The sequence below is a fragment of the Notechis scutatus genome, chromosome 6 (assembly GCF_049901735.1).
Source record: "Notechis scutatus isolate UNSWTSFEM ecotype Mainland chromosome 6, rNotScu1.2, whole genome shotgun sequence".
Classification (NCBI taxonomy): Eukaryota; Metazoa; Chordata; class Lepidosauria; order Squamata; family Elapidae; genus Notechis; species Notechis scutatus.
The window spans coordinates 32,397,341-32,413,042 of NC_142014.1; the positions used below are offsets into that span (position 1 = coordinate 32,397,341).

The window sequence follows — 15,702 nt, forward strand, 5'->3', positions numbered from 1 at the left end:
CCTTTTTAGTGAAGATTTGCCTACATGTAGATTTCTCCCATTTGTGGACTTTCTGAGCTTTTGATGCCCACAATTATGGTATTATTATATACTTATAGTATACTGTAGTATAATATATTATATATTATAGTAACTATAGGAATTAAGTAACATCACTATTGCTAATGAGTATGAGGTTTGCTCATATATACAATAGCGTTCTCTGCCAGTGTGGTTCCTTGATTAGGGTATTGTTTTATGTTTGATTGTCTGGTGTTAATCCCTGCTTATCTGGGCACAGAAAGATAATCTATAAATCAACTCTGTAGAGTGTATCTGAAGGCGAGAAGAAATATATTTTAAATAAAAATGTTAGAGAGTGAAAGGTTTTCTTTTCTTTGCAGGACTGGGAATTTCCACATTTTATGGGTGATGTTGATGTGAATCTTCCAGGCTTGCCTGCTGCACATTTTCAGTTCAGACTCCCTTATTTTAAAACTATTTTAAAGGAGGAGTATCACATACACATTACAGGTATGTAACATTCTTTGAACATGTTATTCAAAACAGAATTGGAGAATTCCAAAGTGCTACATTTATCTTTGATTTCCATAATCGGGAAAGAAAATAAAAATATTTTTCTTGGGAAGAACGTAACATTAGTATATACCGAAATCTGTGTAGATTAAAATACTCTCATAAATATGATTTCTTAAAAGAGCAATGAGATTTCCAGGAAAAAGAGATGCTTCATTCATTCATGTGATTATTCACCTAAAATTTGAAAAGGTACAGTCCATAACACTTGTCCTATACAATTTGCCCTTGTAGCAAAATTCTTTCAGAAGATCTAACCAGGGGTGGGATTCTACTGGTTCGGGCTGGTTCTATAGAACCAGTTGTTATGATTCTGTGCAGTTCAGAGAACCGGCAAATTGTGCCCCTGGCTGGCCCTGCCCCTCTCCACCTGCCCCTCCCCTTCCTGCCTAGTCAGTCTTTATGGCACATGCGTGACATCGTGCACATGCCCGAGATTGCCTTAAGGTATTTCTTTTTCCCCCTCCCAACGATCAGCTGTTCCAATGATCAGCTGTTCCGGGATCCCCCTTGCTGTCTTACTGCTTCGCTTCCCTGAGGCCAGGAGGCAAAAAGGGGTGTGTGGGGGTGGGTGCTGCGCACGCCCCCTGCATTCCATTTTCTGCCTTCCTGGGCCCCAGGGAAGCCTTCTGGGAGCAAAAACACCTCCCCAGAAGTCTTCCCTGAAGCCCAGGTGGCCCCAAAACAGAGCACAGGTGGGTGCTGCCCCTGTGCTCCATTTTTTGCCTTCCTGGGCCCCAGGGAAGCCTTCTGGGAGCAAAAATGCCCCCCCCCCAGGAAGTTTCCCTGAGGCCCAGGAGGCAAAAAACAGGGGGGGGGTTGCTGCCAAAAAAAGCACACCCATGTAGCCACATGACTATGCCCACCTAGCCATGCCCACCTAGCCACACCCACAGAACAAGTTGTTAAAAAATTTGAATCCCACCCCTGGATCTAACCAATGTGAATCACAGGTTATATCCTTGCACATTAATTTAGCATCCATATAACTTTTAGCTGTCATTTCCTCCTAATCCTCCCTTTGCCATGGGCTCAGAAAGTCTGGCTGCCATTCTCCCCCATTCTTTAACTGTAAGAAGCACGGAATAGCAGATGATTTCCAGAAGAATGAAAAATAGACTTGCCTCTTAACCATAAGACTAAATGTTAAAAGAAATCCAAATTTCCATTAGGTTTGAGTATGCATTAAAAATAGCATGTTATGATATAGAATTGTACAAATGCAATTAATGTGCTTGTTTTTGTTAGTAAATGGCATTCATAAGAAAACTTAACCTTGGGACTATCAGTGTTAAATAGAGAAGGGGAATTATGTTCTTACATGTATTAATGACAACTTTTTTTAAGAGGAGATTTTTGTCTACTATTTGACAAGTCTAGATCCATTATAGAAAAGAATACGAAAAATGAATGAAAATCCTTCAATTTCAGTTTTATAATGTATTTACTCATTAAAGGGTTTCTTCTAACTGACTGATACAACTGCATTGTTTTTGCTTTAGTAAATTAAAAATGAATACTATGATCTGAAAAAATTGAGTAGAAAGGGCTATGTTGTCAGAGTAATAAACAATTAAAAAAGTATTAGAAATCATAAAGCAATAGGAAAATTACCTTCACTTTAATTCTTGCTATCTTTTCGATGGAAACTGTCAAAATGATAAACTTGAAAGAATCTCCATTGAAAACAAAATAAAGCTTAGAAGATTATATATTTTTAAAAGTACTTATAAAATGGAAATACATTATATATCCAACAGCCTTTGGCAGATATGAATCTAGAGGGGAATACTGAAATTTTAAAATAATTAAATTGTTAACTCCAAAATATAGTCAGCAGGAAGAGAGAACTCTTCAATACTGTACATTTCAATGAAGAGGTACACACACACACACACACACACACACACACACACACACACAAAACCCGGTGGAGTGAAGAAATGAAACTAAGTCTGAAAATGAAGTATTGCTTTTAAATGTATATCTTTACATTGCAAACTAGAAGATAAGAACAATGCTTTCAATCATGCTTGACAAGTGTCCATTTGAACATCTTCCATGTATTCTGGGAAGAACAGTACAAAAAGAACAATTTCACATTTCCCACATGAACATCTTTGATCTCAGAATCATACTGTTGTGCATAGTATCCCTTCACATAAAGGAAAACCAGGAAAAAGCAGAATTCTCTTTCCTCTAGAGTATACTTGCTCAGAGCATCTTCAATCATCCCCATCTTCAAAAAGGGAGACCCCAGCCTAGTTGAAAATTACAGACCAATCTGACTTCCGGTTTGAGCTTCTTCAGTGACAGACCGAAACCTCGTCTCTGCGAGGCTTCAATCCGTGCGCGCCGCTGGAGCGCCCCGAGCCAGCTGGTTTCGGGGCTAAGCCACCCCATAGAGGTGGTGAAGAGGGGGGAGACTACCAGCAGGGTTGAGGAGAGCCTCATCTCTCCTCCACAGCTGGCCATTACTCCGTTTCCTGAAGAACTCGACCAGAAAAGAATGTGCAGGAGGAAGATAAGAAGTGAAAATTTTGGTTGACCGGGTCAAACAGCAAAAGCAACAAATAAGGTACCCTGGAATTGAAACTGTTAAAAAACAATAACATTGTTCCCTAAGAAGATTTTTAAGCTGCGAAGGAGAGAGGAAAGGGAAAAGATTTGGTTTTCTCCTTTTCCTATACTGACAGCTAAGAGACTTAAGCAAGAAATTGGAAAAAAATCCACTTTGACATCAATAGGCATTTAATGCTGAAAATAAAAAGTCAAAGGGATAATAAAGATTTCTGGATAATTAAGAGCTTTTGAAAACAGGAAAGGAGAGAAAAAGAATAAAAGGGTAGGATCTGGAAGGGAGGAGACTGCCTGGAATTAAAAAAGAACTTACAGCAAAATCTCAGCAAGACTTCCAAAAGATACATTCTAACTGAAATATCGCAACAAAAACCCCAGAAAGAGAAAGTCGAAAAAGAAATAAGAAGATATAACTTGGGACTATCTGGATTACTTGATGATTTCTGGATTCTTGGTTATTGTTTTGAATGACTAAAATCAATCGGGTGGCTGTTTAAAACTGTTTAAAATGGCTCCACTTTTAGAAGAACTGAAAATGGAACTTAAAAAGTACAAAGAAGATGCACAAGAAGGGAGAGGTTCTTTTGGCTTCATATTTCAGTTTTTAGAAATGGAGATTTGGAATTATGAGAAACAACAAGAAATGCCTGCAGAACAAGAAGATTGCGACAAAGAAGAAGCCACCTTTAATGAACAAGTAATCTTAGATGGGGGGAAAAAGGAAAGTGGGGAAAGAGAATGGAAAGTTTAAGATTGGGAAAAACAACTCCCCCCCAAAAAAATAGAGTGAAAAATAAGTATAAAATCAGAAAGCAACAGAAGAGGGAAATGCAGAAGAGAGAATTAGAACTAGAGTGACAAGGGGGTAAAAGGGGGAGGGAGAAGATGAGAGGGAAGAAAGAAAGGAAAAGAAGTTATAAAGGACAGAAGCAAAATATAGAGAAACAGGGCCTATTTAGAGATAATGGGTGAAAACTTAGTGGAAAAAGGGATTCTGCAAAGGTACATAAGATAGTATGGTTATATTAGAAGCAGAAATAATTTTAGAAAATATGGAACAATGTATGATTAAAATGTCTGATAAAATAGCTATCGTAATTCAGTGGAATGCTTGTCAATAAATAAATGTAACAAAAGGTATATTTAATGATTTATAAAACATATGTGAAGAAAAATAAGGGGAAAATTAATTATGGATATTATATGTGTTTTTAAGGAAGTATGATATTTAATTGAAAAGAAATGTTAAAGATGTTAAGATTTTAATGATTATTAATGATAGAACTGAACTGGAATGGAATGAGGGTTTATAATTACATATATTTACAATCTTTTTTTTTTTTTAAAGAATATAGTGTGCATTATAAGAATGTACCAAGCAGAATTCGACTGGAAGTTATGTATTATGTATTATATTGAAGGTCATAAACTTAAGGTATATATTGAAGTTTAAATAAGAGTTGAATGGATGTAATTAAAAGATATAAAGGTGTCATACTCCAATTAGTAACTACAAGAGAAAATTTGTTTAATGAGAAAAGATAATATGAAATTGAAACAAAACAGACAAAAGTATAAATATAATGATTTGAATTGAGATGAGATAATCAAAATAAAATTGAGAAAATTAAAATAGGGGAAAAACTATATAGAAAATGTAAAATAGTATAAGACATGGAATAGAATACAAAAAGGAGCATGAAATTGAGTTTTGTGTCTGTATAAAGAAATTCAACCCGGGACCATGCTATTTTCAAAAAAGATGTTTTACCTGTATTTTGTGTGTGAAAACCCAAATAAAACTTTATTGAAAAAAAAAAGAAAATTACAGAACAATCTCTTTATGCTGCGTCACCTGTAAAGTCATGGAATTAATTATTAACCAATCCATTATCCTCCACTTAGAGACAAACAACCTACTCTCTAATAAACAATTTGGTTTCAGAAAAAAACTATCCTGTAATCTGCAACTCTTACACTGCAAAAACATATGGACTACACAAGTCGATCAGGGCAAAGCAATAGACGCAATCTACATAGACTTCTGTAAAGCCTTTGATTCAGTGGTACACGACAAACTACTCCTAAAACTAAAATCTTACGGTATCTCTGGACACCTGCATAACTGGATAGAAGCATTCCTTTCAAACAGACAACAAATGGTCAAAATTGGGAGCGTTCTATCAAATTCTGTACATGTCAACAGTGGTGTCCCCCAAGGCAGAACTCTCTTCATACTCTACATAAATGACCTCTGTGATCATATTAAGAGCAACTGCGTTCTCTTTGCTGATGATGTAAAGCTATTCAACACCACAGGCAATACTACTACCTCCAAAAAGACCTCAACTATGTATCAGAATGGTCAATCAAATGGCCACTTCAAATCTCAACTAATAAATGCTCTGTCTTACATATTGGCAGAAAAAATCAGAAAATAAAATACAAGCTAAATAGTCAAGACCTTGTTGAGGATCCAAACTTTGTCAAGGACCTTGGCATACTAATATTTCACAAGAAGAGCTCTCCACTCCTCTACTTGTTGCAGAATACTTTATGCCACCAGACTTGAAATTCTAGACCTAGAAAACCTAGAACTACGCCACCTTCGGTCCGATCTAAGTATAGTATATAAAACCATACATTGCAATGTCCTACCTGTCAATGAATACTTCAGCTTCAATCATAACAATACAAGAGCACACAATAGATACAAACTCAAGGTTAATCACACCAAACTCGACTGCAGAAAATACGACTTCAGCAACAGAGTGGTCAATGTTTGGAATACTCTACCTGACTGTGGTTTCTTCCCCAAACCCCAAAAACTTTAACCTTAGACTGTCTATTATTGACCTCACCCCTTTGCTAAGAGGCCTATAGGGGGCGTGCATAAGCGCACCAATCGTGCCTACTGTCCCTGTCCTATTGTTTTTTATTTTTCTTATAAGTATCTATCTCATGTATTCAAAACGATATTTATTCTTATACCTGTATCTTGTAAGCGATTGACAAATCAAATAAATACTAAAAAAAAAGAGAGAGAGAGATACACTCATACTTCACAATGTAAGAGAGGCTAATATCTGTTACTAGAAAGCATAGGCATTGTGTACTTATGGAGTTAATCTGATTCTTCTCCTTTAAATGTTGCATAAATAATGGATTGATCTGTACCTCATGTATAGAAGGATGTGAAGACAGGAGAAGCTAACATTTTCAAAATGTATCATTGATCAAAAAGCAAGGCTAATGCAACATTTCTGGCAAAAAAAATGGTCTAAAAGAAAAAGAGAGGCTGTCAGCTTTGGAAGTTATATTCCATGCTGCCACATAGCCTGAGAAAGTGGGAGGGGGGTGATTTCAATTAAGTAGCTCTAAGTAGACAAAATAAAATTCTTCTGTTAGTTCAAAGTCATTTAGTATGGTGCAGGATGAAATGGACGGATTGTTATTGGGCCATGTGAAGTGATGACGACCAAGGGGGGATGGATTTGTAGTTTGGGGAATTGTGGAAAGCCTGAAAAATTTTAGATTTGGGATTCCACAGATGTGCCAGGTCCTATTCTAATAAAGGTATTTTTGAGATATGTTTGTCTCGGAGTTACTGATTGGAATGGAGTTTGCTGGAATGCTGATATTATCCCAAATCTCTAACGAACTCCAGCACCCCAAAAGGGGGCTGTCAGGTGCTGAGCCCCAGCACTGATTCCAAACATGGAGCAGTGCGAAGATTCAGTGAAGATAGGAGAAGATACAGAAGGGGCTATGGGGCTGGACACCAGACGATTAATTGAAGCCCCCAGCACCCCTTCTGAAGAGGTGATGCAGGCGTTAGAGGCTGCAGAGGAGAGACGGAGGTTAGGAGCCCGGCCCAAGGAGACGGAGCTGAATCCAGGGGTGACATTGGGGGAGATGCTGCCTGAACACCTCTCTTTCTCCAGCCCCCTGAGAACGACCAGAGAGACAGAATGGAGATGTGGGGGAATGTTGGGATCAGACACCTCCCAAGACTGCAACTTGTGGCTTCCATCCTGAAGCCAGTCGTTGGCAGGAATCCCAGAACAACTCCAACAACTTAAGGTGGAAAGTTATATCTCACAGCCACAACCTCTCCAGACAAGCTGGATCCTAATGCAGCCCACCTTTACTTTCCCTAGTCTGAGAAGTGGAGGGAGAATCACTGTGGCATCGGTTGGAGATGGCCGGCGAAGCAGCCCAGCCCAGCAGGCTCAAGTTTCAAGGGAGAGACAGCAGATGCACCCAACATTGGGTTTGCTACAAACCCCAAGCCCTCCCCCTCCACAACCAGAAAGGAGATTACCCCCTGAAGAGAGTATTCCTCCAGGATGGGGATTTTATCCTGGTCAAGGGTGGGTCCAATGCCAGTGGATGACAACACCCATTGCACCACCTGGTTCGGGAGCACCTGGCCCCAAAGAGCATCAGTGATCCCTTCTCAGCAAAGGGATCTGTGCAGACAGATGGCAGCCACTCCCCTCTTCCCATTGCAGGGAAGAATGCAACAAATGGCCTCCTCACAGCAGGTGCCAAATCAGCCGCCCCTCAGAGCAACCCTGCAGAGGCCCTTCTTCCAGAGAGCCCCAACACAGCTGGCCCTTGGAGTACCCCTGCAAGGTTCATACATTCCTCGTCAGGCTCCATTCATTCCAGCTCAACCCGCAGTTGCTATGGCAATCCTACCCACCCCCTCAGACCAGACCAGATGGCTTTTAAAGCAACATTTGATGGACGACATGAATAATTTGCTTATTTCTCACTCAGATCTGGTCCCACATAGATTGGTTTGGAGCCCAATATGCAACATATCGCAACCTGGTCACTGCAATCACAGATGTGATGAATGAGGGGGATGCTTCCGATCTGATTTAAAAGGTATATGTGCTATGTGGTTTTAAAGGGATTATTAAGTTCAATTTTCTAGGTAATAAAAGTTAAATGTTTAATGGGATTTAAAGGGGAGATAATTAATGAATATGTAAATTATAGAGGTGCATACTTAAATTAGTAATTTGGGGGGAAACTATTTCTTAAATGACTGTATTAAATTAGAATCTATGAAAGGATGCAATAAGAATATGCGATGAAATATGCAGATATGACAGACAAAAGTATTAAAGTATAATAATTGTGAAGATATGAAAAATACTCGTGATTTAAATAAGAGGAAAGCATTTGAAATAATATAATAAAATAGAAAATGTATAGAAACATTGATAAGATAAGAAGTTGAACGTAAAAGTTGAATAAGTAACTATGGTCATATTTGTATGTAAATGTGGAAAGCTGTAATCATGCTGTTCACTAAAAAGAGACATTTTTAAAACGTGGAAAACTGAAATAAAGCTTGTTTTTTTAAAAGAAATCTTTTGAAACTTTAAAATGCCTATTTGCTGCTGAGCCTATCCTCCAACATCTGGATCCAACCAAGCCTTTTGTAGTCCAAGCTGATGCCAGTGATGTGGCTGTTGCAGTGATTCTACTTCAAAAGAACTCTCAAGAACTGATGCCTTGAGCTATGTAAAAAAATTTGGACACAGTGTAGATGGGCAGTTTGGGAAAAAGAGATGGGCTTTATTATCTTGGAGGTATTTCCTGGAAGGAGTGAAGGAGCCTTTTGAGGTGTGGACTGATCAGAAGAACTTTGAAGCTCTAAAGAAACCTCAAAAGTTATCACCCAAACAAGTCAGCTGGGCTCAATACTTCAAGAGATTCAACTTTAACATGAAATATATCCCAGGAGGGAAAAACATATTGGCAGATGTTGAGAAAACCCCAATTTGACAGTCGCTGGGAGGAGGTAGTGCAAACTATGATATCAGAAGCCCAACCTGCAGGCCAAATAACCACCCAAGGCCAAGCCAAACGCAGACCCAGACAACCTGACAGCTGAGTTGAAAGTAGCACCCGTCAGATCCATGTATCTGCCATTCTTCAATGGAAGAAGAAGGGGGGAGTTGGCACAAGTAATCCTTTTTGATGTAATCTGAATATCTTAAGCCTTGTATTGAATCTGTATAAGTTGCACATTATATATGACTGGAGCCAGATGCCTGGAACCTTGTCACTTCTTGGAGAGATAGCAGGAGAAGAGACCATAAAAATTCCATCTCTGAAAGAAACTGCCTGAGAAACTTTCCTAAGATACGTTCCCAGAAAGGGAGGGATTAACATGTTGTTTCTTTGTTTGACTAAATCCACATCAGAATAAGGGGAGGGGTTCTAACTCCCTTTATCTGTCCCTGTATGCCTGGGGGTATCTTTGATTCTGCTTTGACTAGTAAATAATTCCTTTTGAAGTACCTAGCTTTCAGAAGTTCATTCTTTTCGATTGAAGGGGAAAAGTCCAGTGCTTACAAGCACTTTTAACCGATCCATGGTTTGTTGAACATCAACCCAATTTGACAATGAACGAAGGATTGGCTTGGAAAGGAACCAAGATTTATGTATCCAATACTCTAAGTCTAATGGTACTGAAGCGTAGCCATGACTCGCGGTTGGGGGGGACACTTTGGGTTCTTAAAAACCTTGCATTTAGTCAGGAGACAGTTCTGGTGGCCAAAAATGAAACCTGATGTTGAAGACTATGTGAAAAGCTGCTCAATTTGTGCCACGATGAAACACAGAATTGGAAAACCCCCTGGCCTCCTTCAACAAGTAGCTGAACCAATGAAGCCATAGGAAGAAATTGTGATGGACTTTATCATAGAGTTACCTGAGAGTGGAGGAAATACCATGTTTTGGACTGTTATCAACTTATTCTCTAAGCAAGTCCACTTTACAGCCTTTAACGGACTACCTTTGCCTAAAAAACTTGTGAAACTGTTCATGAAGCATATGTATAGGCTCCACGGAGTATCTCGTAGAGTAATCTCAGGTTGAGGTATACAATTTACTGCTAAGTTCTGATGGGAGTTTTTGAAGTCCATTGGGTCATCCAAGGGCTTTACTCAGCATTCCATCCTGCGTGCAATGGTCGTGCAGCCCGAAGGAGGCGCGAACCGCTGGCGTCTCCGGCCTGGGGGGGGGGGGGGGGGGGGGGGGGGGGGGGGGGGGGGGGGGGGGGGGGGGGGGGGGTGGGGGGGGGGGGGGGGGGGGGGGGGGGGGGGGGGGGGGGGGGGGGGGTTTGGGTTTTTTTTCCTGGGGGGGAGGAATAAAAATAAACAAGGGGGGGGGGGGGGGGGGGGGGGGGGGGGGGGGGGGGGGGGGGGGGGGGGGGGGGGGGGGGGGGGGGGGGGGGGGGGAGGGTTAAATAAAAAAACGAGCCCTATGGCCTAAAATTGGTGGGTTTTTTTTTAAGTGGGGAAAAGAGAAAAAATTTTTTTTTTTTTGTAAATTTTTGGGGGTGGTTTTTTATTTTTTTTTTATTTTTTTTGGGGGTTTTTTTTTTTTTTTGGGTTTTTTGGGGGTTTTTTTTTTTTTTTTTTTCTTTGCAATGGTGGGGGGGGGGGGGGGGGTGTTGGTGGAACAATACATTAGATGCTATGTAAACTATCAACAAGATAACTGGGTGGAGCTGTTGCCATTTGTAGAAGTTGCTTACAATAATGCAGTACACAGCAGCACAGGCTTGATTCCGTTCCAAGTCAACACCAGCATGGAATTTGTCCCTATATCGGAATTACCGAGGGAACCCCCAACATCTATATCTTTAACGGAGTGGATGGACTCATTAAAGAAAGTTGGGAGGATACAAAAAAAGCTTTAACTGAAGCTGCTGAGGAATATAAAAAACAAGCAGACAAACATAGATCCCTCCAACCACCATTTAAAGTGGGGGACAAAGTGTTTTTGTCAACTAAATATCTTAAGTTGAAACTTCCTAGTAAAAAGTTGGGACCAAAATTTTTGGGTCCCTTCCCTATATCGAAAGTAATCAGTCCAGCGACTATCCAACTTAGCGTCTCTCGGCTGTTAAGTAAAATACACCCAGTATTCCATAGTAGCTTGTTGAAGCCGGCTATTGGTTTCAATCTATGACCTGTACTGGCAGCTCCCCCCCAAACCTCTGGTAGTACAGGGCGAAACACATAATGACATAAAGAAAATCCTCAATTTTAGATTACACCAAGGACAATTACAATATTTGGTCCTATGAAAAGGCTATTCTTTGTCAGAAGCTACTTGGGTGAAAAGTTGGGATATACATGCAGATAGCTTGATTAACCAATTTCATAAAGAATTCCCTGACAAACTGAAGGGTCCCCTTGGAGGCAGAAGAGGGGGTTAAGGGCATCACATTAACCCCTGGTTGTGTTTTGTTTATTATCTCTTTTAGGAGGCGAATTTCTCAAGGGGGGATGCCTGTCAGCTTTGGAAGCCATATTCCATGCTGCCACATAGCCTGAGAAGGTGGGAGGGGGGTAATTTCAATTAAGTAGCTCTAAGTAGACAAAATGAAATTCTTCTGTTAATTCAAGGTCATTTAGTATGGCGCAGGATGAAATAAGGATCTTACTTTTAGATGGATCATGATTGGGCCATGTGATGTGATGACGACTAAGGCGGGGGATGGATTGGTAGTTTGGGGAATTGTGGAAAGCCTGAAAACTTTCAGATTTGGGATTCCACAGATGTGCCAGGTGCTATTCTAATAAAGGTACTTTTGAGATATATTTGTCTCAGAGTTACTGATTGGAATGGAGGTTTGTTGGAATGCTGACAGAGGCTCTAGAGTGGCTACATGGAGAAAAATCTTCCATAATGAAGTGAGCAACTTGAAGTGACTTGCTTTCCCCCCCCATCCTAGCTCTTTTTAAAAGCAGATTGTCTAGGCTGACCATTGCATTTACAGTGCATTTTCCCTCTCTCTTTAAAGTGATGGAGAACTTTTGTGAAGGGCATAATTTAATTGAAAAACAAGCACATGAATAAGGATTGTGAAATATTTTTTCTCCCTTTCCAGTTCAGAATTAATAAGTCCAATTTATTACAGTTACTAGACAAATTAGCCCATTTGAATGCATATCACATCACCAGAGCTGCAAGAGGCTGCTTTATCTCAGTTCAGTGCCATTTTAGGAGAATCATAAAGAGTATCAAGCCAGCATGAGAAACTCCCCTTGGGTAAGCTGTGCGTGGCCATCTGTTCTTAAATCAGTTCTAGGTTTTGAACTCCATCTTTGGATCTTTTAAGGTTGTCCTTATGAATATCTTATTCCAATCCAAAATTTAGAGGTAAAAAAGAATTCCACAGATTTATCTGATGACTCTGTTTAAAAGTTCTTTGAAAAATATATTTCTTTTAAATTAAGTGTCTCTGATTATTTTTGTAAGCCATTTGTTGTAAAATTAATTACATAGCAATGCAGTTTACTCTCAGAGAGATAGCCATTTGGCAAAGAAATATGAGCAGGGTTCTACAGTTTTAAAGAAAAACAGGAAAGAATATATTGGACAACTGTTCAACAAATGTCATTAAAAAGTTGGTGGGGAGTCATCATTTTGCTTAAGTTACAGTTTTAATTCATGTCATGATGAATTAGAATATACATTTCAATCTATTTGCCTAGAATTCAGAGAAATCTAATATTGTATGATAAAAGCCCAAAAAGGAACAGATCTAATCCCTCCCTGACTAATTAGAAGCTTCAATAGATTGGGTACCATTCTATGGGTATGCCAGGAGAAGGTGTGAATTTCTGTGGTTCACAACCATCTCTTTTCACGTAACTAAAATATGTGGAGACATGTTCCTTTCAATCTGATATAGTTCTTTTAATGAGTGCTAACCCTAATTTTCCTCTTTAATCTGAACTCTGAAAAATCCATATATTTTCAACTCTACTAGGGATCACTGTTTTCAATTCACTTTGTACCAAATCAAAGGTTATCTTGGATCGAGATTTCATTTGAAATGGATATAGAACACAACAAAAGATTCCTGTAATAAATGTGAGAGCTGTATTTGGATCCAACCAAGTTTAGCAACTTCAAAGGACTTTCAAAAGCTTGACCTATTTTTTTTTTTTCTGGAGCTTCATATATTCATATATTGCCTTTCACTTTTCACCTGCTTGAATTTTTAATATTAGATACATTTCCCTTTAAATTATTTTTAAATTATTTTAGATTGAATCATTCTCCTTCCTTTGTAAAGCAACAAGAAAGCCACTGTTTCTTGGAATGAGAAAAGGCTTGTTGCCCTTAATCTGCATTCACAATTTATGGAAAGCATTATCAGCTACCAGGCATTATATAAAAGCATCAGTAAAAAAATGGAATATCCTATTGATGGTGAATATGGCTAGATAAATATCAACATTGAATTGAAGGCAGTCCCCAAAAGTCTACTCTAAGGCTCATACAATTTCAGTTGTGATATTTGTTAAATCTGCTCCATAAGTAGCAATACCTGAATACTCCATACTAAATACTCCATATCTGAAGGCAGAACAAGAAGCCATAGATGGAAACTAATCAAGGAGAGAACCATCCTAGAATTTAGAAGTAATTTCCTGACAGAACAATTAACCAGTGGAGCAACTTGCTTCCAGAATTGTGGGTGTTCCATCACTAGAGATTTTTAAGAAGAGGGCAATCTTTTGAGTAGATCTTGCTTCTAAACATTTGACCAGTTTATGTTTGCCCATCCTATCCTTAATCTTAACCCTTTGTATACTATGGAATCCCTAATGAGTGTTTTATATAGTATTTTCTCATTTACTTTTTTTCTTTTATCTGTTTACATAGAGAGAGAGCTGCATTTTTCCATCTGCTTATCTCATCTAGATTTCCTTTGACAGATGGCTCATTATAGAGCATGTGCTTTCTTTCCTAGGCAGTAGATTATAGAAATACACAGGATAACCTAGTTTCCATGGTATCCAGGGTGATTTATACCAGGGGACTCCAACCTTGGCAACTTTTAAGCCTAGAGGACTTCAACTTCCAGAATTCTGGGAGTTGAAATCCTCCAGGCTTAAAGTTGCCAAGGTTGGAGACCCCTGATCTATAGGTCTTAAAAGAAAATTTGGTTATCCACTCTCTCCAACTATTTCCTCGTTAAAGAAGATTAACTTGTGTGCATGTTTTTAAATGTAAATGTTTTTACTTAACTATACTGGAAATAAGTACCGTGTTTCTCACAAAATAAGGCCGGGCCTTAATTATTTTTTTTGACCCCCCAAAAAATGGCTAGGCCGTCTTTTCGGGGGTGACTTAATTCCCCCCCTTGCATCCTCGGGTGGGCAGGCAGCGACAGCTTGGATGTTGACCTTGGCGTTGGTGGGGCACTTCGTATCGGGAGACCTGCCACCATTGCTTTCCCTTCTCCCTTGCTGCCATGGCATTTAGAGCAATGCCGTGGCGTTTGGCGCAGCCATGTGCTGCCAGCCAGGGCTCCTCCCTGCAACCAGAGCCCGGTGGAGACATTCGGCTTCAGGCGCTCCCGTCGCCACCTTCCCTTCGCCTTCAAAGGCAAAGCCAATTCTTTTAAAAACTACACCCTACTACCGGTATGACAAAGCCTGCCCTGCCCGAGAGGGCAGCCCAACCCCACGTGGGGAGGCGAATCTCCTGGGGTAGCAGCGCAGGATCGGCCCACCCCGGGAGAAGCGCCCAGCCGCCATCCCTGCCTGGCGCCAGGCAGAGTGCAAAGAGCTTCGTCTGGGGTGCCCAGCACAGCTGACAGGTGGGCCCTCCTGCCCGGCAGCAGAGCTCTCATCAAGGCAGCGAGCGCCTCCCCGCTGGACCCTCTGCTCATCCTGCTAGGGCTGCGCCAGAGCCGTGCAGGCTGGGCAGAGCCAGGAAAGCGAGCTACCGGTGCGCACCCGCCTGTCAAGCAAAAGAGCCAGGCTGACCTGAGCTTGGCTTCCTTCCCAAGTCCCTCCAGCGCGAACCCAAAGGGGCCACCAGGAGAGGCTGCCCGAGGCAGTGATAGCACCCACCTGTCCACGGACAGGGAGGCGAGGTGATGGCAGCGCTGCTTCCCTGGCCGGTGGAGAGAACCCAAAGCCGCCTGTCCTTTCCACCCCTCGCCCAGCCCGTCCCTGTCCCCACACATCTCCAAATGCGCCAGCAGCTCCAAACGCTGCAGCGGAACAGGCATCAGGCAGGGCTCAGCTCGGAGGAGGATGCGGTGCAGGCCATCGCCTTGCCTCCCTGTCCACGGATGGTTGGGCGCTATCACTGCCTCGGGCGCCCTCTCCCTGTGGCCCCTTTGGGTTCGGGCTAGAGGGACTTGGGTTGGGCCAGCTCTTTCGCTTGGCAGGTGGGCGTGCACCCACAGCTTGCTTTCCTGGCTCTGCCCAGCCCGCAAGGCTCTGGCGTGGCCCTGACGGGATGAGCAGAGGGTCTAGTGGGGAGGCGCTCGCTGCCTTGGCGAGAGCTCCGCCGCCGGGCAGGAGGGCCCGCCTGTCAGCTGCGCTGGGCACCCCAGGCGAAGCTCTTTGCACTCTGCCCGGCGCCAGGCAGGGATGGCGGCTGGGCGCTTCTCCCGGGGTGGGCCGATATTGCGCTGCAGCCCTGGGAGATTCGCCTCCACGTGGGGTTGGCTGCCCTCTCGGGCAGGGGTGGCTTTGTCGT

At 41.5% G+C, this 15,702-nt stretch overlaps 1 protein-coding gene across 3 annotated transcripts in view; it reads left to right on the forward strand.

Annotated features, from left to right (window-relative positions):
• TMEM117 (transmembrane protein 117) overlaps window positions 1–15,702 on the forward strand; it is a 71,771-nt gene that overhangs the window by 49,300 nt on the left and 6,769 nt on the right. For 2 of the 3 annotated variants that reach the window (XM_026667839.2, XM_026667840.2), the window contains exon 7: window positions 384–513. In XM_026667839.2, the coding sequence (XP_026523624.2) occupies window positions 384–513 (130 nt within the window). Of the gene's footprint in view, window positions 1–383; window positions 514–7,941; window positions 8,053–15,702 lie in introns of those variants that run through there. The other variant, XM_087967894.1, reaches the window with a different exon arrangement.